General features: G+C 47.8%; 1 protein-coding gene across 1 annotated transcript in view; it reads left to right on the forward strand.

Moving 5' to 3' along the window:
- The window catches only part of CCDC102A (coiled-coil domain containing 102A), a 37,689-nt gene extending 22,864 nt beyond the window's left edge, over positions 1-14,825 (forward strand). Inside the window, exons 5-9 of the mRNA XM_079988430.1 lie at positions 1,172-1,288; positions 2,748-2,957; positions 4,690-4,860; positions 6,212-6,315; positions 13,794-14,825. Coding sequence (XP_079844556.1) covers positions 1,172-1,288; positions 2,748-2,957; positions 4,690-4,860; positions 6,212-6,315; positions 13,794-13,920 — 729 coding nt within the window. The 3' untranslated portion in view covers positions 13,921-14,825. The remainder of the gene's footprint in view (positions 1-1,171; positions 1,289-2,747; positions 2,958-4,689; positions 4,861-6,211; positions 6,316-13,793) is intronic.
- The last annotated feature ends 9,803 nt before the right edge of the window (positions 14,826-24,628 follow it).

The following is a 24,628-nucleotide window of genomic DNA, read 5'->3' on the forward strand; positions in this document are numbered from 1 at the left end:
CTTTTAGAAGTGTTTTTAATATTCTGTTGGGAGCCACCCAGAGTGGCTGGGGAAACCCAGCCAGATGAGCAGGGTATTTTTTTTTTTAATTATTATTATTATTATTATTATTATTACAAGAGACAGTGATGGTCACGAAGCACCCACTTGGATGGCTATAAAAGAGGATCAAACAAATTCACAGAGAAGAAGTCTATTGATATGACTGTGCTCTGCCTCCATGTGTCTGAATACTAGTTTCTGGAAAGCATAGGAGTGGAGAATGATGATGATGATGATGATGATGATGATGATGACGACAATAATAAAATAATAATAATAATAATAATAATAATAATAATAATAATAATAATATATGCCACCCATCTGACTGCCACTCCAGGTGTAGATCAAGATAGAGTAGCTTTCTGTGTTCTGTACTTCTGAGTTAAAGACTGCCTGACTGCGCAATTGCATCTGGCTGCTTGGAGTGGGGTGCTTTCATTGATGACAATGAAGCAAGTTGCAGCCCAGGGATTCTTGGGGCACAGCTTTTCAACAGGGCAGTGAGGGTGGTAAGATGTCTCAAGCCGCTATCTGAGCCCTAGATTTTGGGTGTTAGACAGGTATGTCCCCAAGCTTGCAGAGAATTCCCCAAAGCCCCTCTTGTTGGACTGTGTTGTTGGACTCCGGTTCTCGTCAGTCCCAACCCCAGGCAGTGGTGAGGGGTGATGGGGGATGGAGTTGAACATCCGGAGAGCCACAGACTCCCCATTCCTGCTGCAATGGCTAGAACAGCCACCAACCCACCAACCCCAGGTTTTCACTTTCCAAGCACTTTGGACTACTTTGGGCTGGTGGGAATTGCAATCCCAAACATCTTTCAAGTCGGTCAGTGGTGATTTTTTACTATCATCCTCTCCTGAGTCAACATTCTTGAGAAAGTGCCCTCATGCAGCCACTCCTGCAAATCTACATTTTAAAGCAAATTCTTTTTAAAATGTGGGGAAAAAATTATAAATATGAGCACAGGGGGGTTCTGAAACATCGGAGAACGGCAGGATATTTTCTTATCAACACAGCAGCTCTCTGCATCCCCCTGCTCTTATTGTGGCTCTTTAAAGTGCTGCTATTGATTTTGCCCACAGACACCAGAGGTAATTTCCAACTTCTCTTTTCAATCTGTCTACAGCTGAACATTCTCAAGGAGATCCACCAAGACGAGTTGGGGCGCATCTCTGAGGATCTGGAAGACGAACTGGGGGCTCGATCAAGTATGGACAAGAAATTAGCTGAGTTGCGATCAGAGGTGAGAATTAGGGGGAAGTTGACCTGGAAACCTGCAAGAACAGCGGTGTCCTTTGTGTTTCCCCATTGCTCACTTAGTTGCCCCCCTAAAGTGTGGTGTGGTGTAGTGCTTAGAGTGTCGGACTAGAGCATGGGAGACCAGGGTTCAGATCCCTACTCAGCCATGAAGTTCACTGGGTATGACCTTGGGCGGGCCAGTCAGTGCCTCTCAGCCTGCCTAACCTACCTCACAGGGTTGTTGTGAAGAGAAAATAGGAAAGGGAGAGGACCATGTACACCACCTTGAACTCTTTTGAGGAAAAGGCATCATATAAATGTAATAAATAAATAAATAAACTGAGCTCTAAACATTTCTTTTGTGGCTCTGCTAGTACAAAAGCTTTCAAACTTGTTCCTTTTGACATTTGGAGATGTGAGTTCAAATTCTGAGGCAGACTTGATGATTTGTTTGTTTGTTTGTTTGCTCTGGTGTTTGACTTCAGCCTTGGTTGCAGGCAGCCAATGTTAAGTTGCCTTTTTGGTCCACACACAGCTTGGAAGAGATGTCACTGAGACATTGGGCTGCCACAAATGGCAAAGTCGCAGAAAGGGTGGTGGAGGAGCATCCTTTGTAGACAGAAGGTCCCAGGTTAACTTCCTGGCACCTCCGCTTCAGAAGATTTCTGATTGCTCAGCTGGAAAAGATCTTGGCAGCAGCTCTCTAAGCCAGCATTGGCCTAGGTAGAACCAAAGTCTCCACCCTTGGAAAGCTTCCTGTGTCCATCCCAGTAACCCTTGCAGCATCACAGATTTGCACATCACACATGGCTTTATTGGATTATATATAGAATTATAGCCTCTTTGGTATGTGTTCTGTTCAGGCAGTGAAAGTACAGACCTTTTCACTGGTGGCCCCTTGGCTGTGGAATATTCTTGCCAAGGAGGCCCACCTAATGCCAGCATTGTCCAGGCATCTGGAGACATCAGGCAGCATGTTCAGCTTGCTCTTTTGAACTGGCTACTAATGCCCCATGGGTAGTCTAATGAACTGACCAGGACCTTGCAGTCGTCATCTGAAGAAGCCCTTCTTCATGTGCCCCCTCCACAGAAGGCTGGAAGGTGGCAACATGAGGAACGGGCCTTTTGAGTGGTGACTTCCCGTTTGTGGAATGCTCTGTCCAGCAAGTCTCTCTTGGCGCCATTGTTACATGTCTTCAGGCACCGTGAGAAAACATTCCTTTTTAACCAGGCCTTTGGCTTTTAATTATCTATGTCCTCTTAGAATGGGTGGGATTTTTCTAATGTATTTTTCTCCTTGGTTTTAATGTTACGTATGTTTAGTTCGTTTTGTGCATCTCGTTGAGTCACCATAGCGAAAAAAGAAAAAGAGTGACTAGCAAATTTAATAATGGGGAAGCTGGTTCCCACAGACATCTTTCCAGCAGCAAGACTGATCCCCTTACACCCTCCTTTCCCCAAAGATGGAGCGGCTCCAGGCCGAGAACGCGGCGGAATGGGGCAAGCGTGAGCGCCTGGAGACAGAGAAGCTTAATCTGGAGCGAGAGAACAAGAAGCTGCGGGCGCAGATTGAGGATGTGGAGGAGGTTCTGGCCCGGAAGAGGAGGCAGACGGTCAGCGCCCTCGACACCGATTTCAAGACCATCCAAGCGGAGCTGTTTGAGAAGAACAAGGTGACATAAGCTTAAGGGAGGGCGATCACCCTGGGGGCGGAAGGTGGTATTTCAGACCTCAGGGAACCTCACTTGTCAAAGCTGACCTTTGGACACTGCAAAAAGCTGATCTCACTGCTGCTTTACTCAGCTGTGACATTCCTAAATAAATAACTGGGACCCACTCCAAAGCACTGCAGCAGGGAGCTCTCCTGTTCTTGTGTTCCAGCCCGTCAGCTATGTGTTCTTCCAGGATACTCCAATCCGTTCTATTTCACACGCAAGTCAGTATTCTGCTGCCACCTGAGCATGCTGGACAGCTCACTGGGCTGTTTTTATTTCCTTCTCCATGCCAGGTATTTTTTCTAAAGAGTTTTGTACTTCTACACACACACACACACACACACACACATTTCTGTTCTCCGTCCAGACAAGGAAGAATATTATCGGAGTTCGGAGACATATTTCAGCCAGGCAGAAACACTCAAAGAGGGGCCAAGCCAAGTAGAGCATGAGACTCTTAATCTCAGAGTTGTGGATTCGAGTCCCACACTGGGCAAAAAGATTCCTGCATTGCAGGGGGATTGGACTAGATGACCCTTGTGGTCTCTTCCAACTCTACAATTCTATGGTTCTATGAAGGCTGATGGGGTTTATTTTAAGAGGCGCATCAAAGGTTGCTTTCTGACAGTCAACACCAGGGGGCAGCCAACCCTTTCCATTTGCAGAGATAAGAGATAGAAGACCAATTCAAAGTAATTTCCACAGGGCTGCTGCCTTACTCTGTTGCAGCAAAAACAATATAGAGCAGCCTTCCCCAGGCCTCAGCCCTCCGGAGATGCTTTGCACTAAAATTCCCATCCGTAGCACTGAATGAGACCGATGGGAGTTGCAACACTAAACATCTCTGGAGAAAAGCTGACACAAGAGTCTTGTGGCATAAACAGGTGCCTCATTAAATCTGTTCATCTTTTAAGTTGCCGCAGACTTTGGTTGTTGTTTTCTGTGCAGAATAGGAACTGGTAAGAGACACTCAGGACTCCTCCAGATGACCTGTTTATTGAGCATTTGTCCAGATTTAATTTCACAAACTTGCACAGAGGTTTATACAGTGGTACCTCGGGTTAAGAACTTAATTCGTTCTGCAGGTCCGTTCTTAACATGAAACTGTTCTTAACCTGAGGTACCACTTTAGCTAATGGGGCCTCCCGCTGCTGCTGCGCCGCCGCCGTGCAATCTCTGTTCTCATCCTGAAGCAAAGTTCTTAACCCAAGGTACTATTTCTGGGTTACTGGAGTCTGTAACCTGAAGCGTCTGTAACCTGAAACATTTGTAACCCGAGGTACCACTATACAATATTGGCACTTTTGGTTGAATTTGTTTGCAGAAAGGTTACACCTCTTCTAATCAATCGATGGTTATCCCATGCTTTTTAATGCATTTCCTCATCACTTCCCTAACTGCAAAAACAAACTCGTATTTCCAGTATGCAATTAAATTCCTCTTGCAAAATACTGATAGTTTGGGGGGTGATGCTCAGAGATCCTTAAGAATGAAACACACAAATTGCACATCCTCTTTGAAGGTGGCACAAGAGTAGAAACCACCACTTTTCCCTTTAAAATACAGGGTGGGGGTGGGGGACTAGGCAAAGTGGCGCTATTTTTTGTAGCACATGCAAAACACACCCTAAGCAGCAGGCTTCCTTTCTCGGAGAAGGTTGAGTACTCCCTCACCGCCGTTCCCTCCACAGGAACTGGCAGATCTGAAGCATGTCCATGCCAAGCTGAAGAAACAGTGCCAGGAAAAGATGGCCGAGCTGGCCCACGCGAACCGCCGGGTGGAGCAGCACGAGGGCGAGGTGAAGAAGCTGCGCCTGCGAGTCGAGGAGCTTAAGAAGGAGCTGGCCCAAGCGGAGGACGAGGTAACCCTTTGCACCTTCCACACTTGTGTCTCCTTTCCCTGACCTTGCAGCAGCTTCTACTCTGGGGAACAGGTGCTCACTGTTCCAGGATGGTTTGGGACCTGCTTCTGTCCCTTCACTCAACTCCCCACCCACCTCCTCCTCCAGCTGTTGTCCCTATATGATGACAGCACAGGCTGTTTCATCTGGACAGGCCCGCATATTTCAACAGTAACACAGCAGCATCAGTTCCTCCTTGCTCAAATATGGGTACCATTCAGGGCATGGCTTTTGAAACTCTAAATTTCTATGGAGCCTGGCATATTTAAGATAATGTCTATTACCTCATGAGCCCAGGGAAGTGATTTGCTTAGGGTTACCCTCAATTTGGGTAGCTGGATTGGTAGAAATCATCCTTCCCCAGCCTGGGTGTCCCCTCCAGATGTTCTGTATTACAGCTTTCGAAATGATGCAGTTATGTGCCTTTGTATGCCACATTTTGCATGATCTGTGTGGAGAAGGGCTTGGCTCAGTGGTAGAGCGTGTGCTTTTGCATGTGAAAGGTCCCAGGTTCAATCCCTGACGTCTCCAGCTATGGCTGGGGAAGGGTCCTCTGTCTGAGATCTCAGGGTTAGGGCTACAAGCCAGAGCAAAAATATACCAGTGATCGGACTCAGTATATGCCCAATTGTGAAAAGTCATATGAGAGTCAAAAACAATTCTTGGATTTTCCTACTGCCCATTTGTCTGCATGGCTGTTTTATCGCAAGCTGGGCTTTGCCCAGCTTGGTGACCCACAACTAATCCAAACACAGCCTCGCAGCCTCGCAGTTTGGTAATCCCTTCTGCTTTTTGCTGGCTGCCTGGAACTGCAAGGATGATGGGAGGGGAGGATATCAAGGAACCGGCAGGCTGGCAGATGTGGCTTCAGGGTTCTGCATTCTGCTTGGTACTAGCCTTGTTGCAAGGTATGGAGATAAGTGAAGATGGATTGGACCTTTCCCGGAACCCCAGTCCCCCAAAAAACAATGTACTTGTGTTAGAGGACACTGTGTGTTGAGCCCAAAATTCATTTGAATTACCCGTGCACGAGCTACCGCTTCTGAAGAGGCAAGCAGTATTTCAAAACCAAACAGCTGATTGCCTCTTTGGGAGCGAGAGCTGTGTCAGAGCAAGATCAAACTGCACACAAGGTGTGTATAAATTACCACTATGGCTTGTGTGCTGCTGATTCTAGCATCCAACTTAAGACTTGGCTGCTGGTGTCTGGCTAACAATAAGGCAAAAAGCGTGTTGGTGGTGAGGGTTCAACTCCACCTTCCCTGACTGGGTTGCTGCCCTCACTTGTCTTGTGTTTCTGTCTGCTCTGCAGCTTGACGAGGCCCACAACCAGGCACGGAAATTGCAGAGGTCGCTTGATGAGCAAACAGAGCAAAGTGAGAACCTCCAAGTTCAGCTGGAGCACCTGCAGTCCAGGTAGGGGGAAGCAAAGATCAGGCTAGAGAAGGTGAGAGATGAGCTCAGGGATGGAGGAAAAGGGACTCGGATGATGTGGTGGGCATGATAAAGCAAGCGGTGGATCTACAGTACTTGGGGATTGATGTATTAAGAGGCAGAGTATTTGGGGCGGGGGAATGAAATTCCATCCCTGCAAAGTTGTCTTCCGCTTTTGCAGGGTGGGCTGTTTATTTTACACATACACATTCGTTGTTTGATGACTGTGACATCAGGTGGCACAACTGGTTGCAAAACCCAAAGTATTCATCCGTGCACAAGTAAAGGTGCTGCGTACGCAGCCAGTTTTTCTTTTGAGGTTTTCTCTGCAGCAGCTCTTGAAGAGGCATGCCACTTTTCAGTGTTTTAGAAAGGCTTGCCTCTTTAGGAAGCTGCTGCAGAGACAAGTCAAAATAATTTATTGCCAGACATGCATCACATCTTCTTCATTTGGGTATGCCCAGGGTAGAGAAAGTGAGTGGCGCCTTCTTCCTGTGTGCCTGAAGGCACACAGCAGCATCTAGCTTGGCTCACTTACTTGAGTGGTCTTTGGCTATTTGTTCTCCCTCCACTTTTCTCTCTGCTCTCTGATGCGCTTGCTCTCTGTTCGTTGCATGCTGTTGTTCAGATTGCATAATCCAGGGCTGGTAACAGGGTGATTCATAAAGGCAGAATGAATGGACAACAGAAACACAGACTTCCTGGATTAGCAAACTGCTTTAGGTGGCTACAAGTACAATCCTAACCTCAGTCAGGCACACTGAGCAGACCCCAGTACAACCTCTTGCTCACTGAACCAGTTTAGGTTCCAGTGGATCCGTGGCTGTCTCAGCTCTGCTCTCTCCTTGCCTTGGATGACTTTACACAGCTTTCTCTAACCAGGTGCCCTCCAGATGTTTTGGACTACATCAGCTGGCTGGAGTTGATGGGAGCTGCAGTCCAAAGCATCTGAAGGACAGGCTGTTGCAGATGGCTGTGTTATTATTACTTACATTTTTATCCCACCTTCTTTCCTCCAAAGATCTCACAGTTCTTCTCCTCTGCATTTCAACCTCACAACAACCCCGTGAGGTAGGTTAGGCTGAGAGCACATGACTGGCCCAAGGCAACCCAGTGAATTTCATGGCCAAGTGGGGATTTGAACCCAGATCCTAGTCCGAAACTTTAACAACCACACTAGCATCCTTCGCCTTTTAACTCCCTTCCTGGATTTGTTCCACGCATCCTCCAGTTCCTAATTTGAAGTTGAAATCTTTGCCTTCTTTAAAAAAGCATCCTCCTGAACCAACTCCGGGTAGTTTGCGAGCACAAGAGAACATGCAAATCAGCTGTGGGTTAATTTAGACTGCAAACGAGAGTGAGTGCTGGGGCGTTAGCTCTTAAGCGCTGTTCGAAGACTAATTGGACGAACTGTTGTCTCCCTGGAGGCTTTGCAGAAGCGAGAGTCCTTTCCAGGAAAGGAAGGTTGCATCAAAGGGTTGAAAGGGGGTGGGGAGGGGAGCCAGGTGGGAGAATGATCTCATTGATAAATTGGAGGAGAGCATCAAGGGGAACTCTTCAAATTGCAGCCATCCGTTTCTCAGCAGCTTACCTGTCAGCCGCGGGCTGCGGATGAGAGGGTGGGAGCGGGGAAGGAATGTCGTGCCTGATCAGCAGAGAACAGTGATGGATGCTACAGAGCCTGGAGGGTGGCTTTCGGTCACCCTCACCCCATTTCTCTCTGTCATGTTCGCTGGAGGCAGGTTGGGAGGTTAAATGTGGGGGGAACTCAATCCTTTAACCCATGTGGTTAGGGCCTTGTCAAATGCACTGAGTCAGTTCCAACCCCGGGGTCCCTTGCAATCTCCCTGTGGATACTAGGGTGTGCCGATTCCCCAGTGCCCTTAAAAACATTCCCCCGGCACCACCGCCCTCAATGACAGCTGCAGCCGCTTCTGCAATCAGCTTGGCCCTGCCAGTGGTTGTGAAACAAAACATACGTGACTAAAGGCAGGGGAAAGCTGCTTGATTTTTAGGTGCTCGTATTTCGCCCCACTTAAAAGGGGGAACAAACGTGAGCAGGGCTTGTTTGCAGGTGCAAGCCTAGAAGTCTGGGGCTGGCTCTAGAGGCTGGCAGGCATGAGCATTTTCCTGTGCCCCCGAGACTGATAAAGGGCTCACAGACGCAGCATTGCTCATCAGTTTTACTTTGCATAGAAGAAATAATAGACTGGCTGGACGCAGCGGAATGGTGGGAAGAACCAGCTGAGGAAACTCCAAGGGAAGAAGGCTCAGAGCCCAGGGGGGGACAAGGACGAGTGGTCAGAGGGAGAGGAGGGAGCAGAATGAATTGGACAAGATGACGCTCAGGGACCCTTTGGCCTGATCCTGCAGGTTTTCTTTGTTGTTGTTGTTGTTTAGTTGTTTAGTCGTGTCCGACTCTTCATGACCCCATGGACCAGAGCACGCCAGGCACTCCTGTCTTCCACTGCCTCCCGCAGTTTGGTCAAACTCATGCTGGTAGCTTCGAGAACACTATCCAACCATCTCGTCCTCTGTCGTCCCCTTCTCCTTGTGCCCTCCATCTTTCCCAACATCAGGGTCTTTTCCAGGGAGTCTTCTCTTCTCATGAGGTGTCCAAAGTATTGGAGCCTCAGCTTCACGATCTGTCCTTCCAGTGAGCACTCAGGGCTGATTTCTTTAAGAATGGATAGGTTTGATCTTCTTGCAGTCCATGGGACTCTCAAGAGTCTCCTCCAGCACCATAATTAAAAGGCATCAATTCTTCTGTGATCAGCCTTCTTTATGGTCCAGCTCTCACTTCCATACATCACTACTGGGAAAACCATAGCTTTAACTATACGGACCTTGGTCAGCAAGGTGATATCTCTGCTTTTTAAGATGCTGTCTAGGTTTGCCATCGCCTTTCTCCCAAGGAGCAGGCGTCTTTTAATTTTGTGGCTGCTGTCACCATCTGCAGTGATCATGGAGCCCAAGAAAGTAGAACCTCTCACTGCCTCCATTTCTTCCCCTTCTATTTGCCAGGAGGTGATGGGACCAGTGGCCATGATCTTCGTTTTTTTGATGTTGAGCTTCAGTCCATATTTTGTGCTCTCCTCTTTCACCCTCATTAAAAGGTTCTTTACTTCCTCCTCACTTTCTGCTATCAAGGTTGTGTCATCTCTTACAAAGGCAAAAATGAGCTCCTGTCTTCTGAATTGCAGGGATCTCATTCCTTCCAAGTGCCCGGGGGGGGGGGGGACAGGACAGCCCATTTTTTCATGCAAGATCTTGACAGCCATTTCAGGTGCCGTGATCTCGCACTGTGCTCTTGCCCCGAAAACGTGCATTTTCCAGGGCTGCAAGAGATCTTGCCCCCCCAAAGTGCTTTGGGGGTGGGAAAGATGAGAGTGAGATCCGGGTCAAGTGACTCACCCAGCAGCACATCCCGGAAGACCCAGTTTTGCGTTAGAAAAAGTTGGATGGTATGGAATCTGTGGGGTTCTCAACAAGATCTTTTTTAAAAAAATGGGTTAGGTAGAGCGAGCGGAGATACAGTAAATGATCAAAGAGTTGGAGCTCCTTCCCTCAAGAGGTTAGGCAATGAAGGAGACTTGATCGTTTACAAGAGTGGAATGTTGCCAAGGAACTGGAAACACTGGACCAGCAGGAGTCGGAAGGTGAGTGGCAGAGGCCCCTTGCACATGCTCTCCTCTTCCACTAGAGGGCGTGGAGGGCCTTGCGTGGGAATGATGAACAGCAAGAGGGAGAGAAAGGGGTCTCAAGGGTGCCTCCCACTTCCTCAAGGAGATCTAGAAACATGGAAGGATGAGGGTCAGAGGGCCCATGGCATGCTAAGTGAAGCACCTTTAAGAGATACTTTCATTTTATTGCCTTTAAAAAGTTTTTTTTTTTTTTTTTATAAAATGCATGCATGTTTCTCTAGCAATAAAACACTGGGTTGCCTGCCAGACAAATCGATTCTGCTCGATCCAAAGAGCTTTTGAGGAGGCAGCTGAGCTCTAAAAGAAAGAAAGGAAAGAAAGCGATGATTTTTATCTCCTCCTTTTTATTGGGGAGGTTGGCATTAAATCATACGAGAATAATGGAGCCTTCCCTCCCCCTCCCCCTCCCTCGCCGAGCCCACCACCCTCTTTCCTTAAATAATTCATGCCTTTTTCCAGTAAAAAGCAACTGGAGTCAGAGGCTGCCGCACCTAGAGAATTATCGGAGTGGCGTCCTCCTTGCGAGCTCCTGCGTGGCTTCAGATGGGAAATCCAGCACATAAATTTCCATGGGTGGAATTTAATGCTGGGATGATCAGGGAGCTGACAGTGCTGAGAATGCCTCACTGGCGAGGCTGAAGGGTAACAAGGCCCCCTATGAAGGGAGCAGAGGGGCTGAGACGCTGCTCTGCTGTCTAGGAACCGGCTACAGTCTCCGGGAGCTGTGGGCTCCTCCAAAACCAGTCCCAGCAATTGCTCATAGCAGCAAACATTTTCCGCGCTCCCACCAAAGCAGAGCCTTGGGACCCCTCTGCAGTGTCATGAGTCTGCCTGCCTCTTAGCTCCCAAGCCAGGCTCAAGGCCTTCCTGTTGACATGAAAAGCCCTAAGCAGTTTGAAACTGGGATACCCAATACAGGGAGTGTCTCCCCAAATGCAGACCAGACCGCGGTTTAAAATCCGCTGGTTGTTAGTGGGCCTTCTCAGTGGTAGCACCACCACTGGCCCCTTAGGAATGCCCTCCCCTGGGTGGTTCGAGGGGCAGAGGCAGGCGTGAGTATTAGATGCATCTTAAAGACCTCTATGTTTCCTTCAAGACTCTTGATTCCTGTTTTTAAAACTCTACTGTCATGCAATTTGACCTAGGTTATACAGCAGGCACAGAGGCCCTCTGGCCTGCGGGCAAATTAGGCCTCACCAAGCTTCTAATCTGGCCCACAAGGCTGTTTCCCAGCCCCATGGCCATGACTACCTGTCACTCATCCGATACCATGTGTGGGGCAGGTGAATCCTCAGCTGCAAAGGCACAAGCCTATACCCTCGTCTACAACAACCAGGTTTGGGAATCTCCACAGGCTGCTGCCAGGCAGGATCCTGAACATTCAGTGTCTGGAACAGGAAATTCCACATTGGCGGAGGGTGACAGGACTGGCTAGAGGGGCACATCTACCCAGTCCAACACCAGACCAGCACAAAGAGGTTTTGGATTACAGCCGAAGACAGAGGGAAGGCAACCTGCCCAGAGCTACCCAGTGAATTCGTGGCAGAGGCAGAATTCGAACAAGGGGCTCCCTGATTCATAACTCACCACACTACCTTTCGTGAACCTCCCCAGATTCACTGTATATACACAGGTGCTGCACCTAATGTGTTCTTAATACCCACTTGTTAACACCAGTCTTTCCTCCACCACTGTCTCATCTGTCTAAAAAGGACATCTGGGTAATTGCTTCTCTCTTTGGTTTACAACCTACCACACCACCAGTATTAAACAGCCATGATTTGTAGCAGAAGGGGGTTTTTTGGAGGGCGAAGGCGGGTGCAGGATTAGCAACAGTTCTAACAGAGAGGTTTTCTTTCCCTATTGTGTTGTAAAATGGGAAGGGTCACAGTTCTCTTCTACGCAGACACAAAGAATAAGAATTGTACAAATATAAACAATTCTCACATAAAGCCCTAATTACGTGAGACAACTAATTGCTGGTGGTGTTTATATTATTAGCGTATTATTGGACTACTGAATACAGGGGTGTTAGATGTCGTAGTTCAGCCCGCAGGCCCCCATGTCTGCCTTCCCACTCCTTGATAAAAGCTTCCAGACAATAATGTGCTGTTGGTTAAGCACCCTGAATCTGAAAAGGGTTTCGAGTGAACTTTGCTTGCTTTAATCAAAAGTCTATTAAGTGCTGCTTGGAACCACTGAGGGACGGTCGTCCAGATCTGCCTTTATCAGCATGTAACACCCACTTAGCTGGATGAAGTTTAAACATGAAGCAGTAGCTGGGGGTGGGGGAATAGATTTATTTATATCTCATAGACCTTAATGGGAAAGGTTAGTTTTTTGCTGAATATCTAAGCTAAAACAAAAGGAGGGGTTGGAAATCGATGAATTATTCAGTCTCCTCCACAGCCTTCCCCAGTCTCTGAATGCCTCTGACCACAGTTTGCTGGGAATCGCAGGAGAAGAGAGTTGCTCTCACGCTTGGGTCCTACTTGCAGGTGTCCCATTGGGGCACCTGGTTGGCCACTGTGCAAACAGGATTCTGGGCTAGGTCGGCCTGATCCAGCAGGCTCGACTTGTGTTCTTAACCTGCTGCCCTCCAGATATTTTGGACTGCAGCTTCCATCTGCCGGCATGGGAGCTGATCTGCACATGCAGGAAAAAGAAGTCAAACGTGCGCTATCACTTCAGACTGCAGGGGGTGAGGGGGCAGGGCTCACATATTTCTATACTATGTACAGCGTTCTTTTATATTAAAAATGCCCTGCAAATCAAAAATGAGCACAACAGGAATGGTTCTATCCTGGCCTTTTGCCAGCTATACTGTTTTGCTACTTGCAGAGGATTTTTAACGGGGAAACATTAAAAATGTGATTCCCCTACTTGTAGTTCAAAGCCATGCAATCTGTTGTAAGGTAAAGGTAAAGGAACCCCTGACCATTAGGTCCAGTCGTGACCGACTCTGGGGTTGCGGCGCTCATCTCTCTTTACTGGCAGAGGGAGCCGGCGTACAGCTTCTGGGTCATGCAGCCAGCATGACTAAGCAGCTTCTGGTGAATCAGAGCAGCACACGGAAACGCCGTTTACCTTCCCGCTGGAGCAGTACCTATTTATCTGCTTGCACTTTGAAGTGCTTTTGAACTGCTAGGTTGGCAGGAGCAGGGACCGAGCAACGGGAGCTCACCCTGTCGCGGGGATTCCAACCACCAACCTTCTGATCGGCAAGTCTTAGGCTCTGTGGTTTAACCCACAGCGCCACCCATTCTGCCACTTCATTCAATGTATAGGGCAGACCAAGGTTTATTCCCTGGGAGCTTAAAAAAGGTACTCCTTGAATCAAGCTGTTGAGTTACACAGAATTCCTCTTTGGGAACGTACCTTAAATTCAGAACAAAGATGATGTTACATTCCTTGGCAGGAGTCATCCTGCACTTGTATATATACTGTGGAACAGAGAAGCATGCACAGAGGGCTCCCCCTGGGAGCGCATTCCATGAACATGGTTGCAGCATAGCACCAGTGCAAGGGATGCATGGCCCAATAGCCCATATAGGGCTATCTTCAAACATTCCTGTTTACCCCGGCATTTGATAGCTGAAATATGCTGTCGCTGTTCTGTTTTATTGACTGTATCACATTGAAGGCCACTAGGTGATGGTGATGGGAATGAAGGACACAAATGCAACACGACCACCAATAATAATAATAATAATTGTTTAATAATAATAGCCAAAAATCTCGTTTCTCCTGGGACAGGCTTCGCCGTCAGCAGAACATCCCCCTTTTTGGGAAGATTCGCGGTTCACGCTTTGGCCCTGACAACCCTGGCGATGGCAACAGCGACCTGGATGAAGACGAAGACCTGCAGATCCAAGTTCCTTAGCAGCTGCCACTGGAGAGACACTCCAGGCTATGACAGAGACACCAGATGCTGGTGGAGCTGGGCATGGCCTGTGGGCTTAGGACAAGTGACTGGAGCGGCAGAATGGTCTTTGGCCTCTTCTTTTGCCAACCCCAGGGAGAACGAATGTGAAGCTGTGAGGAAGACTTTGGGAAAGGGGAAGCCAGGCCTCCAGCAAGAAGGTTTGGTGACTAGGATGGGGGCTAAATAGAGGCCCTGGGGAGATTTCATGGAGGGAGTTGCTAAACTTTATGGAAGGCTCGCTTTCTCTACAGCTCCAGTCCATAAATCATTGCTGATACTTTAAAAAAAAGCAAGAATCATTTAGACCTGAGGGATAGCTCAGTCAGTAGAGCACGAGACTCTTAATCTCAGGGCTGTGGGTTCAAGCCCCACATTGGGCAAAAGAATCCTTCATTGCAGAGGATTGGACTAGATTTTTGTTCAAACCCTTCCATTGCTCTGGCCTTAATTCCTGTCCAGCTAATGCCTCTCCACAGCTGACCAACACGGTTTCCGCAAACACAGCACTCCTCTGGAAGTTAACCACAATACCTCTGACCTCAACCCAGATAGATGGATATAATGAGGGATACAGAGCGGGGAATCAACACATTGGAGGGAGGAATCTCATTGTTGAAATCTCTTAGGTCCATCCGCCAAAGTGGTTCTTCCATGTCTCAGGAGTTGAACTGATGATTGAATAAAAGATCTAGTGGGAAGGTGATGGAAGAGACCGATGGTATAGGGAGAGACACCCCTGAAGATGCATCTCATCCTCTCAGACTGCCCAGTGTGTGTGTGTGTGTGTGTGTGTGTGTGTGTGTGTGCGTGCGTTTATGTATTTGTATATGATTTGTATTATAAAACTTGAGATAGCCATGGAATCCCAGCCAGCACTGCAATTATTGGTCTCGCTTCCATGCCTTCCTGGTGTCACAAAAAGAAACAACAAGAAGCTGGAAGGTCCCCAGTCCAAATTTACAACAACCTCTACCACAAACCTGCAGGCTTCCAATTCTCTTATTCTATGCAACGACTACAATATGGAGATGATAACACTCACATGCCTTTTGGGGTTGCAAGGATTGCGAGATAATACAGTGGTACCTCTAGTTAAGAACTTAATTCGTTCTGGAGGTCCGTTCTTAACCTGAAATTGTTCTTAACCTGAGGTACCACTTTAGCTAATGGGGCATCCTGCTGCTGCCGCGTCGCCGGAGCACGATTTCTGTTCTTATCCTGAAGCACTATTTCTGGGTCAGCAGAGTCTGTAACCTGAAGCGTATGTAACCCGAGGTACCTCTGTAGACCTGTAAAATCACTTAGATCATCTGGGGAAAGTTCACTCATAGAACCGCACCCTACAAATTATCACACCAATGACTCAAAAACAGCCTTTAATGCCATTGCCCCTTCCCACTTCCATATATTACTGTTGGTGCAAAGTTCTTAACCTGAGGTACTATTTCTGGGTTAGTGGAGTCTGTAACCTGAAGCATCTGTAACCTGAAGTGTCTGTAACCTGAGGTACCACTGTATATGTGAAGCGCTTTTTAGGACTTGAAAGCTCTATATGAAGGCTAATTAATATTAGTATTGCAGTAACAGCCCCTCACCCTATTTCTGAGTAGTTCCTGCCTAATGCCCTCTGCCAGTTCATGTGCATTCTGCTCCTGGGTATGTGGAGTTAAACTATGCAATTTGCTCCCACAGGAAATGCAGTGATGGCCACCAACTTGGTTGGCTTTAAAAGAGGATTAGACAAATTGGTGGAGGAGATGGCTATCAATGGCTATGCTCTGCCTCCATGGTTGGATGCAGCAATACTTCTGAATGCCAGTTACTGGGAACCACAGGAGGGGAGAGGGCTCATGTGCTCAGGTCCCCGCTTTCAAGTTTACCACTCAGGCATCTGGTTGGCCACTGTGAGAACCAGACTAGATGACCCAATAAAGCAGGCACTTCTTGGGTTTTTATGAGTTCAAATCGTGAGATGGTTGCTTATAAAAGGTAGCACAACCCAACAGAAGACCATCCATCAGTCATGTGTGATGGTCAGGGAGATGCTTGACAACCCACCTGTTTGTGTATCAGAACCAGGAGTACATTGAGCCCCTGGTGGGTGTCCACACATGGGCTGATGGGATGCGCTCAGCCTGGTAACTCACAGGTTCTGCAGGCCCCTTGCCATAGCATTGTGGACTGCAATAATGGGGGAGCCTGCTCACCCCCCACCTGCTGAAATTTTGCCTTCTCTGCAATTCTGAAAGAGGTGGGGACCATCTCAGCTTCTAGGCCCGGAGATCTGCTGGATAGTAATGCCTTCGTGGAATTGGACATCTGGTGTCAAATTTCCCATGTAACTCCATCTGTTCCCCCACCCACCCTTTAAACAAACTCTTGGGGCTGCATTTGGCAAACTCAGGGCAGAAAAGGACTGAGGGGGACTTGTGGGACTGGGCTTTACCTGTATGGGTCCCATTTCTTGGCTCCCTCCTTCCCAGCCTGTAAATCTCTGGACCCTTCCTGTGTTCCCTCATCCCATGCTCGAGAATTCCAAATACTTTGTGGTTGCAACACTGACTCCTAGAATCCAACGATCAAGAGCATGGAACTGCCCGTGGTTTGCATTAGGAATTCAGGCTGGTGGGTTTGGGTTTCTAAATCAGACATCCTTAATGCAGAATTTGGATTTGTTTGGTGCAGAGTGTGAGTGGCCCTTCATTTAACTGAGCTGATCCCGATGTGATGAGAGGGGGCCGGGCGAGGCTCAGGGGGCCACAGCTGCCTCTGACAGGTATCATTTATAAACAGCACGGCAACCGTTCAGTCAACCTTTTGTAATAATAAAACAGAGTTTATACTAAATGCCTGTACGAGGTGTAGTTCAGTGGGAGAGTTGGATATTGGAGAATAAAAGGGTGTGTGTGTGCATGTGCTGCCATCTCTCAAAGCAGGGTTCCCGGCAACTAGACCCCAGAACTTCCATGGAGCCCCAGGACTATGTTTTTTTCACAAGGAGGCTGGACTGTGTCCCTCAATGGCGTCATTTGGCTGCTGCAGGCTGCCAAACAAGCCTCTCCGCCTGACTCAGTGCTGTCAGCCGACCTTGAGTACCAATTATGAGGCACCACCAAACCTCATAAAACCCCAACCTCTGAGTTTGCTTTGCAACTCTGAGCAATTTGCCCTAATGGAGGGGACCACTTCAGGTCATTGGCACATGCAACCTAATCCTTGCCCTTTCTCATCTTGACACATTAGGAAGAACTTTGTGGCAATAAGAGCTGTTTGACAGTGGAGCGGAGCTTGTATGGCCATTTGTCAGGGATGTTCCAGCTGTGATTCCTGCATTGCAGGGGCTTGGTCCAGATGACCTGGGGTCCCTTCCAGCTCTACAATTCTATGATCCCTCTCTAGGTGTGGTATTTAGTTAAGCATCTGGGGCAGTAGAAGCTGTAGAATGGAGAAGATGAGCAGTTCACTCCATTTTGCTTCATCTGGCAAGTATCTTCTTCCAAGTCGAACATCATCTCCTGCACCCCTTGGACAGAAAGGTCTCTGGTGAAGAAAAAGCATTTGGGTGCCCTCTGCATTCATTTAGCAGCACCCTTCTGAGATCTGCTTTTGCGGGGGGGAAACAGGGGTCTCCATTTGACAGCCTTTCAATCAATGTTCTGACAAAATCAAATCCCCTCTTTCTCCCCCCACTTCTGTGTGTGCACAAAGGATCTTTTCCATGAGTTGCTCCATGAATAAAACATCATTGCTTGCAATTACCAGGCTCACCGAAGCTCGTTTGGCTTTACGGCTAATATGGTTCTTGGAGATGAGCCTAAAACAATGGTTAAAAATTAAGCAATAATGGCCCGTGATAACAGTTTTATAGCAAATGTGAGGTTTATATTTCCATCATTGCCGAGTGATGTAATTGGCGTGAGCTCACTTCCTCCACACACAGAGACACACAGTCGCTCAGAGGCTCCCACCAATCATGCAGGAAACCTAACAGGGTGGAAAAATAACAGAGTCTTGCGGCACCTTAAAAGACGAACAAATTTATTACGGCAGAAGCTTTCAAAGGCTAGTCCTCCATGGGAGTTTGCTCCGTCCCAACATTGTGCCTTGCCAAGAAGGGGCACTTTAAGGGAGTGGAACAGGGGATGCTGACATCTACACTGGCCCCTGCATCTCCTGTCCAAAATCCTGATTTAATGGTGATCAGGCCCTTGTAAAAGCACAGATGGGCCCTGAGGGGAAAATTTACTTTCCCCTTAAGAGGATCCAAGGTTTGATTCACATAGTATAGTGGCAGGGCGGGAGTTGATTCTGTCTGATCAGATCCTGCATTGCAGGGGGCTGAACTAGATGAACCTTGGGATCCCTTCCGAAAAATACTGCTGCTTTCCCCATCGCTTCCGATATTGGACAGCTTTAGTATGCTCAGGAATCATGTTTTGTGTCTCTTTAGTAGGAAATGGGTGTGTGTGTGTGTGTGTTATGCATTCTGTGATTTCCATTTTTGACACTGCTGGGAAAGAACCATTGCTTTAATTTTGTTAATTTTTTGCATTTATAGCTCACCTTTTTCCTCTAAGGAGCTCAAGGTGGTGTGCGTGATTCTTCCCCTCCTCATTCTATCACAACAATCCTGTGAGGTAGGTTAGGTTGAAAGGCAATAACTGGCCCAAGGTCACCCAGTGGGCTTCATGGCCGAGTAGGGGATTTGAACCTTCATCTTCTAGGTCCTAATCCATCACTCTATCCACTACACCACACTGGTTCTCATTTAGAAAACAGGAAGCTGCCTTATACAAAGTCAAACCATTGGTCTATCTAGCCCAATACTGTCTACACTGACTGGCAGCAGCTCTCCAGGGTTTCAGGTAGGGGTCTCTTCCTGCCCTCCCAGGAGATGCCAGGATTGAACCTGGGACCTTCTGCATGAAAAGCACATGCTTTGCCAGTGAGTTACAGCTTGTGGGAGCTCCTGTTCCTGCCATGTTTGAACTGCCATATATAAAATCTTTGCCCATCTGCTTCTGATTACCCCCACCTGTAACAGCTGATAATGTAGAACCACACCTGTGACAGGCAGGTGGGCAGTTCAGGCTGCCATTGCAGATGCATCTCAGAACAACTGCAGTCGCACAAACCGAGTGGGCCACAGGGAGGCATTGCACACAGTGCAGTGGTGACAGTCCCAAGTAAGCTTTAAATAGGGGTGATGAGGCCTAGGGACAAATATGCCCCCCCCCCGACTCTATCCAGACACATCAGGGATAAATGCTTATTAAATCCCACAATCAAGCAACATGGCTCCCCTAAAATAAAGAGACTCGTTTGCAGACTCAAGGTGGCGGCGGGACTCAGAGCTTAATGCTAAAATAAATAGGCTGTTAAGTTCCTTTCTGTTCGAAGGCTTTGGGAGGAAGAGAGAGAGAGAGAGATAAATACAGTGGTACCTCGGGTTACATACGCTTCAGGTTACAGACTCCGCTAACCCAGAAATAGTACCTCGGGTTAAGAATTTTGCTTCAGGATGAGAACAGAAATTGTGCAGTGGCGGCACGGCAGCAGCAGCGGGAGGCCCCATTAGCTAAAGTGGTTCTTCAGGTTAAGAACAGTTTCAGGTTAAGAATAGACCTCCAGAACGAATTAAGTACTTAACCTGAGGTACCACTTTAAGTGTTTCTGCACATTTTCCCTAAGCTAAGATGTCCCAAAAGCTGAAACCTTTACTCATCAGGTAGTCACTTCATCCCCCTGATCATTTTGGTTGCCCTTTTCTGAACCCTTCAGTGTTGAGTGTTTGGAGGTGAGGTAAAAAGCCTTGCTCCTCCCAGTGGTGGCTGGTGCCCATCAGGCCTGATAGGGCAGAAGGCAGGGAGACCAACAGTAGGTGGCGCCACAGCCAATGACAGGCAGACAACAACAGGTACAATCAGCTAATTCTAGATGTGTTGCCCGCCTCCTCCCTGCAAGTCCTACAAGAGCAATATTGAGACTAAGGAGGAGGAAACTGACAGACAGAGTTGCTTCCTGAACCAGTTCTATGTAAAAACACAGGCAGGTGGGTGCTGGCTGAGGGCACACTGAGGTTGGCAGGGCAGTGATCCATATGCCCTCTGAGACCAGCCTCCACTGGTTCCTTCCTGCCGAAAGGATAGTCAAGATGAAAGCAGGAGGTTTTATGGGTCCGCAGAGGGAGAGCAAAGCAATCCTTCTTTGGCAGGCTCATTTCAAACCCATTTTGCCTGGAAGGAGGAGGTCTCCTCATGTTTATGCCATGCAAAAGTGACAGAGAGGAAGAGAGAGCCACAGAGCCCTTCTCGAACCAAGGGCCGAGAGGAAGCAGGGAATGCAACAGTATTAAAAATTGATATTTCAATGAGATAATTCTGCTTGCTCTGGCTTTTAATTGATTGCCTAAAAGGAAGCGCCCTTGCTTGTTGTTCTTTTTTATAATACAAAAAAATTGTGGCAAACATTAATAAATTTTATAGCCAAGTAAATCAAGCCCAGAGTGGATGAGGTGTCCCCACAAATCATAAGCACCAGCTAAGACAGCTGCACATAGCAAAGGTTGGGAGGACAGTTTTCATGAGGTAAGCTGGTCTTGGTCAGGATGGGGCTCAGATTCCTTGTCCGTTTGCTGTGGAAGCAGTTCCACAGATGAGGAAGGGCCATAGCTCAGCAGCGGAGGAGGTCTTCTTCACAGAGGAGATCCGAGGTCCAATCACCAGTGAAGCAATGAGCTTAGCAGCCATTTTGACTTCCATTGCAGGAGTAGCAGAGAGTTGAGTAAAGTTTGTGCCTCAAGCTTATGTTCTGGCTTCAGGCACCAGGCCCACTGGCAGACCAACTCTGTGTCACAAAGATGTCTGCAACCGTGACATGAACACTGGCAACATCCATCCCTTGCAGATGACGACAGCACCTGGAGACAGTCAGGTGGCGTAGCTACAGCAGTGACCAGAGGAGAAATGAGCATTGGGAGGAGTGCAGAAAGAAGAAATAACCTGGTGCATCTGCAACAGCATAACCGGACGTGTTTACCTGCCCCACCTATAATAAAACATGTCTCTCCCATATTTGTCTCTACAGCAACAGCTGCACAGGCTCTATAACGCTCTAACGGTTTGACTTCACCCCCAAAGGGCACTCCTCCATTGCATAGCTGTCAACGTTTCCCTTTTTTTAAGGGAAATTCCCTTATTCCGAATAGGATTCCTCGCAAGAAAAGGGAAAAGTTGACAGCTATGCTCCATTGTATCCCGAAACAGATGCCAACCATTTGTGCCTTGCAGTATTTGCAAGGCTTGCAACAGCAAAAATTACAGGTATGGTTCCTTATGACTCTATGCCCGTGCACGCACGCGCGCACACACACAGTATAAAATATACAGGCAATGCCCATAAACATGACTACACCTCCAGGTTTCCATGGGCACGGCTATGTTTGTTTGCACATGGTAGCCAGTGTAAACATGGCAACTGAGAGTGAGGTCTCAGCAGACACCTGTGGCAACAGCAGATAGATATGCAGTGAGTGTGCCACCCACTGCCAACAAGTTAGTGGGCGGGGCTAGCCTGATGGTCACTTTAAATCAGGTGTGGACAACCCTTGGCCCTCCAGATGTTGCTGAACTACAGTTGCCACCATTCCTATCCACTGGCCATACTTTCTGGGGCTGATTTATTGGGACGCTTTACATCGTGGGTGCAAATGGGAGGCAGCTGAAATTTAAGTGCAATTTTCTGCTGCGCATGTGACCATACTTTCAAACAAGGTCCATGGGGCCAATTGGGCCCAGTGGACCTCCCCATTGGGCTGGCGAGGCTGTCTGGTCAAGCCAAAGCCATCCACCCTACACCTACCGTTGCATATGATGCCAGGCATGGGGCAGATAAAGGGGCTTTTCTATCTGAAAATAGAGGTGGTAGAATCTACCATCAGTAATTTGGGGGGGGGGGGTTGTAACTGAACAACTGCATTTGCTGATGGCTTTTTAGTGCTCTTGTCACTCTATGTATATTACTGTTTTCCAATATGATGTTTGACTCAATTGTCTCCCTTTAAGGGCAATATCTAATGTCAGTCACACTCAGTCTCAATGAGCAACAGTAACTTAAGCCTATTGGCTACAGTGGACCTACTGCCTTATGACTTAGCTGGAGACCACCCTGAGCCTTTCAACATTTCAATGCCAAGCGGGGTTTCCTTCTCTCCTCCTCCGTTTTCCTGTATCTCACATACGGGATTGTGTGAGGAGGCCTCAGTTTCCGAGAACATGCAGAGGGGATGCCACACCTACGAACTGTGTCCAAAGGCTACCATTTGATAGCGGCCTTTCCCCATTCCTCAGGCGCATAATTCTGGGTGGGGAATCTATTCTCTGTGCTGTGCTGAAAAATTATCTTATGGTGGTTTTTGTCTTTTGGCCATTTGCCAACAGATAATAAGAAAATAAATGACAATCTAAAGTTATTAACAAAGAGGAAACATTTTAGTGAAATTCCGATGGGTTTTTGTTGGCACTCACCTTGCTTTTGTGCTGCCAGAGAGGGGTGTTTGTGAACATTCCTTTCTTTCATTCTGAAATTCATCCCACCAACGCTGTGGGCTCTGTAGCCTTCCTGGCTGCCTACACTTCAGTTAAAGCCCAGGGTAAGATGAGAGCCAGACTGGTGTAGCAGTTAGTGTGTTAGACTGGGACTTGGGGGATGAGGGTTTGACTCCCCACTCAGCCATGAAGTTTATTGGGTGGCTTTGGGGAGCCAGCCACTGACTCTCAACTTAACGTACCTCCCAGGTCCTTGGAGATGCCACTAGGCTATGCCCCTCCCCCAGGGGTGTATCTCAACAGATAAACTTGAGCTGCCTTAAAAAAAAAAGACATTAAGTATAACAGTCACCCTACTTTCAAGTTTACTCTGGGGCAAAGCAGTCAATTCCAGAGCTGCCAGTGGGCTGCCCCCAACTCCAGATGCTGGATGGCATGCGAGGGGTTAAGGGGAAAAATGCTTAGCCCAGTCTGCCTGTCACTCATTCTGGCCAGGCCTGTTTCTTTTCTCCCTGCACCCCCATCTGTCTGCATTAAAGTGACAGGCTCTTTCAACCCTGGGAATCTGACACACCCCCTCCCCAGTGAGCTGGGGGAAGTAGTCAACTCTCCAATAGAGCCAGGCTTGAGGTTTCTGATGAAGGTCTTTCCCTTGATCCTATGCCTCCTTTTCCTCTGCTTCCTCCGCAGCAGCATTCCATAACATGGTGACCCCTCCAGAGGTTTTGGCCTACATAGCCACCATGGTGTTGTGTAGAGCCCATGTGGTGTAGTGGTTAGAGGGTCTGACTAAGACCTGGGAGACGAGGGTTCAAATCCCTGCTGAGGCATGGAGCTCTCTGGGTGGCACTTGGGCCAGTGACAGTCTCTCAACCTAAGCTGCCTCGTGAGGATAAATTGGGTAGAACCAAGCACGCCACCTTGAGTTCCTTGGAGGAAAGGAGAAATGAAACAGATAAATGAATACAACTCCCATCAGGCCCAGCCAGCATGACAATGTAATAAAGATTATGTCATGTTTAAAGGGAAGACATATAAACATCCTGAAAGCAAATTAATGCTACATGTTGTAATGGTAAAAAAAAAAGGTAAAGGATGATTAAGTCCAGTCCAAGGTGACTATGGGGTTGCGGAACTCATCCCGCTTTTCAGGCCCAGGGAGCCGGCGTTTGCCCACAGACAGCTTTCCGGGTCATGTGGCCAGCATGACTAAACCACATTTACCTTCCTGTCACAGCCAGCGGTACCTATTCTTAGCACATCCAAGCGGTACTTGCACTGGCGTGCTTTCAAACTGCTAGGTTTACAGGAGCTAGGACAGGGCAACAGGAGCTCACCCTGTCGCAGGGATTCAAACCGCCGACCTTCTGATAGGCAAGCCCAAGGGGGTCAGTGGTTTAGACCAGTTGTACAGCCAGTCCATAAGCCAATCTGGAAAAATCCTCAATAATCAGGTCTTTCGGAGATGCCCAGAGTAAACAGTTGCATGATTTCCAAAATGGTGGATTTGCCTCACACTGCCTAAGGGTATGGTTGCTGGCCAGGACACAGAACAACTTCTTCTTCTTCTTCTTCTTCTTCTTCTTCTTCTTCTTCTTCTACTACTACTACTACTACTACTACTACTACTTCTACTTCTACTTCTTCTTCAACACCACCAAAAATCCCTTGTGAAAGCCTTCAAGACGAGGCTGTATGTCAGTTCCTCCTTCCTCTGCTTCCTATTGAAAAGGTTTTCCAGGATGTCACAAGCTGTTGGTGCTTTTCCTTTTGGTTCCTTACAGGATGTTGCCAGAAATAAATGTTTCAGGAAGCATCTCCATGCTCAGTAGGGAGCCTGGGGAAGGGGAGGGGTCACCAAAACAAAACAAAACAAAACAAAACAAAACAAAACAAAACAAAACAAGCTTCCCAAGTTTCTGTCCCTGAGAGAGCTCTTCTGCTGTTAAGGCCTGCATAGAAGACAAGAGTTTTACAAAGTTAAGGCTTCCTTTATCAGTGGCCACAGAAGATACCACAAGAAACTGGCAATGTTATAAAATTAAACATTTTTAATTTTTTAGTGCTCAAGACATAGTGGGTTTGCAATGCGCAGCATCAAGATACCAGCAAATGATAAT

Source organism: Podarcis cretensis, assembly GCF_951804945.1.
Source record: "Podarcis cretensis genome assembly, chromosome: 8".
Taxonomy (NCBI): Eukaryota; Metazoa; Chordata; class Lepidosauria; order Squamata; family Lacertidae; genus Podarcis; species Podarcis cretensis.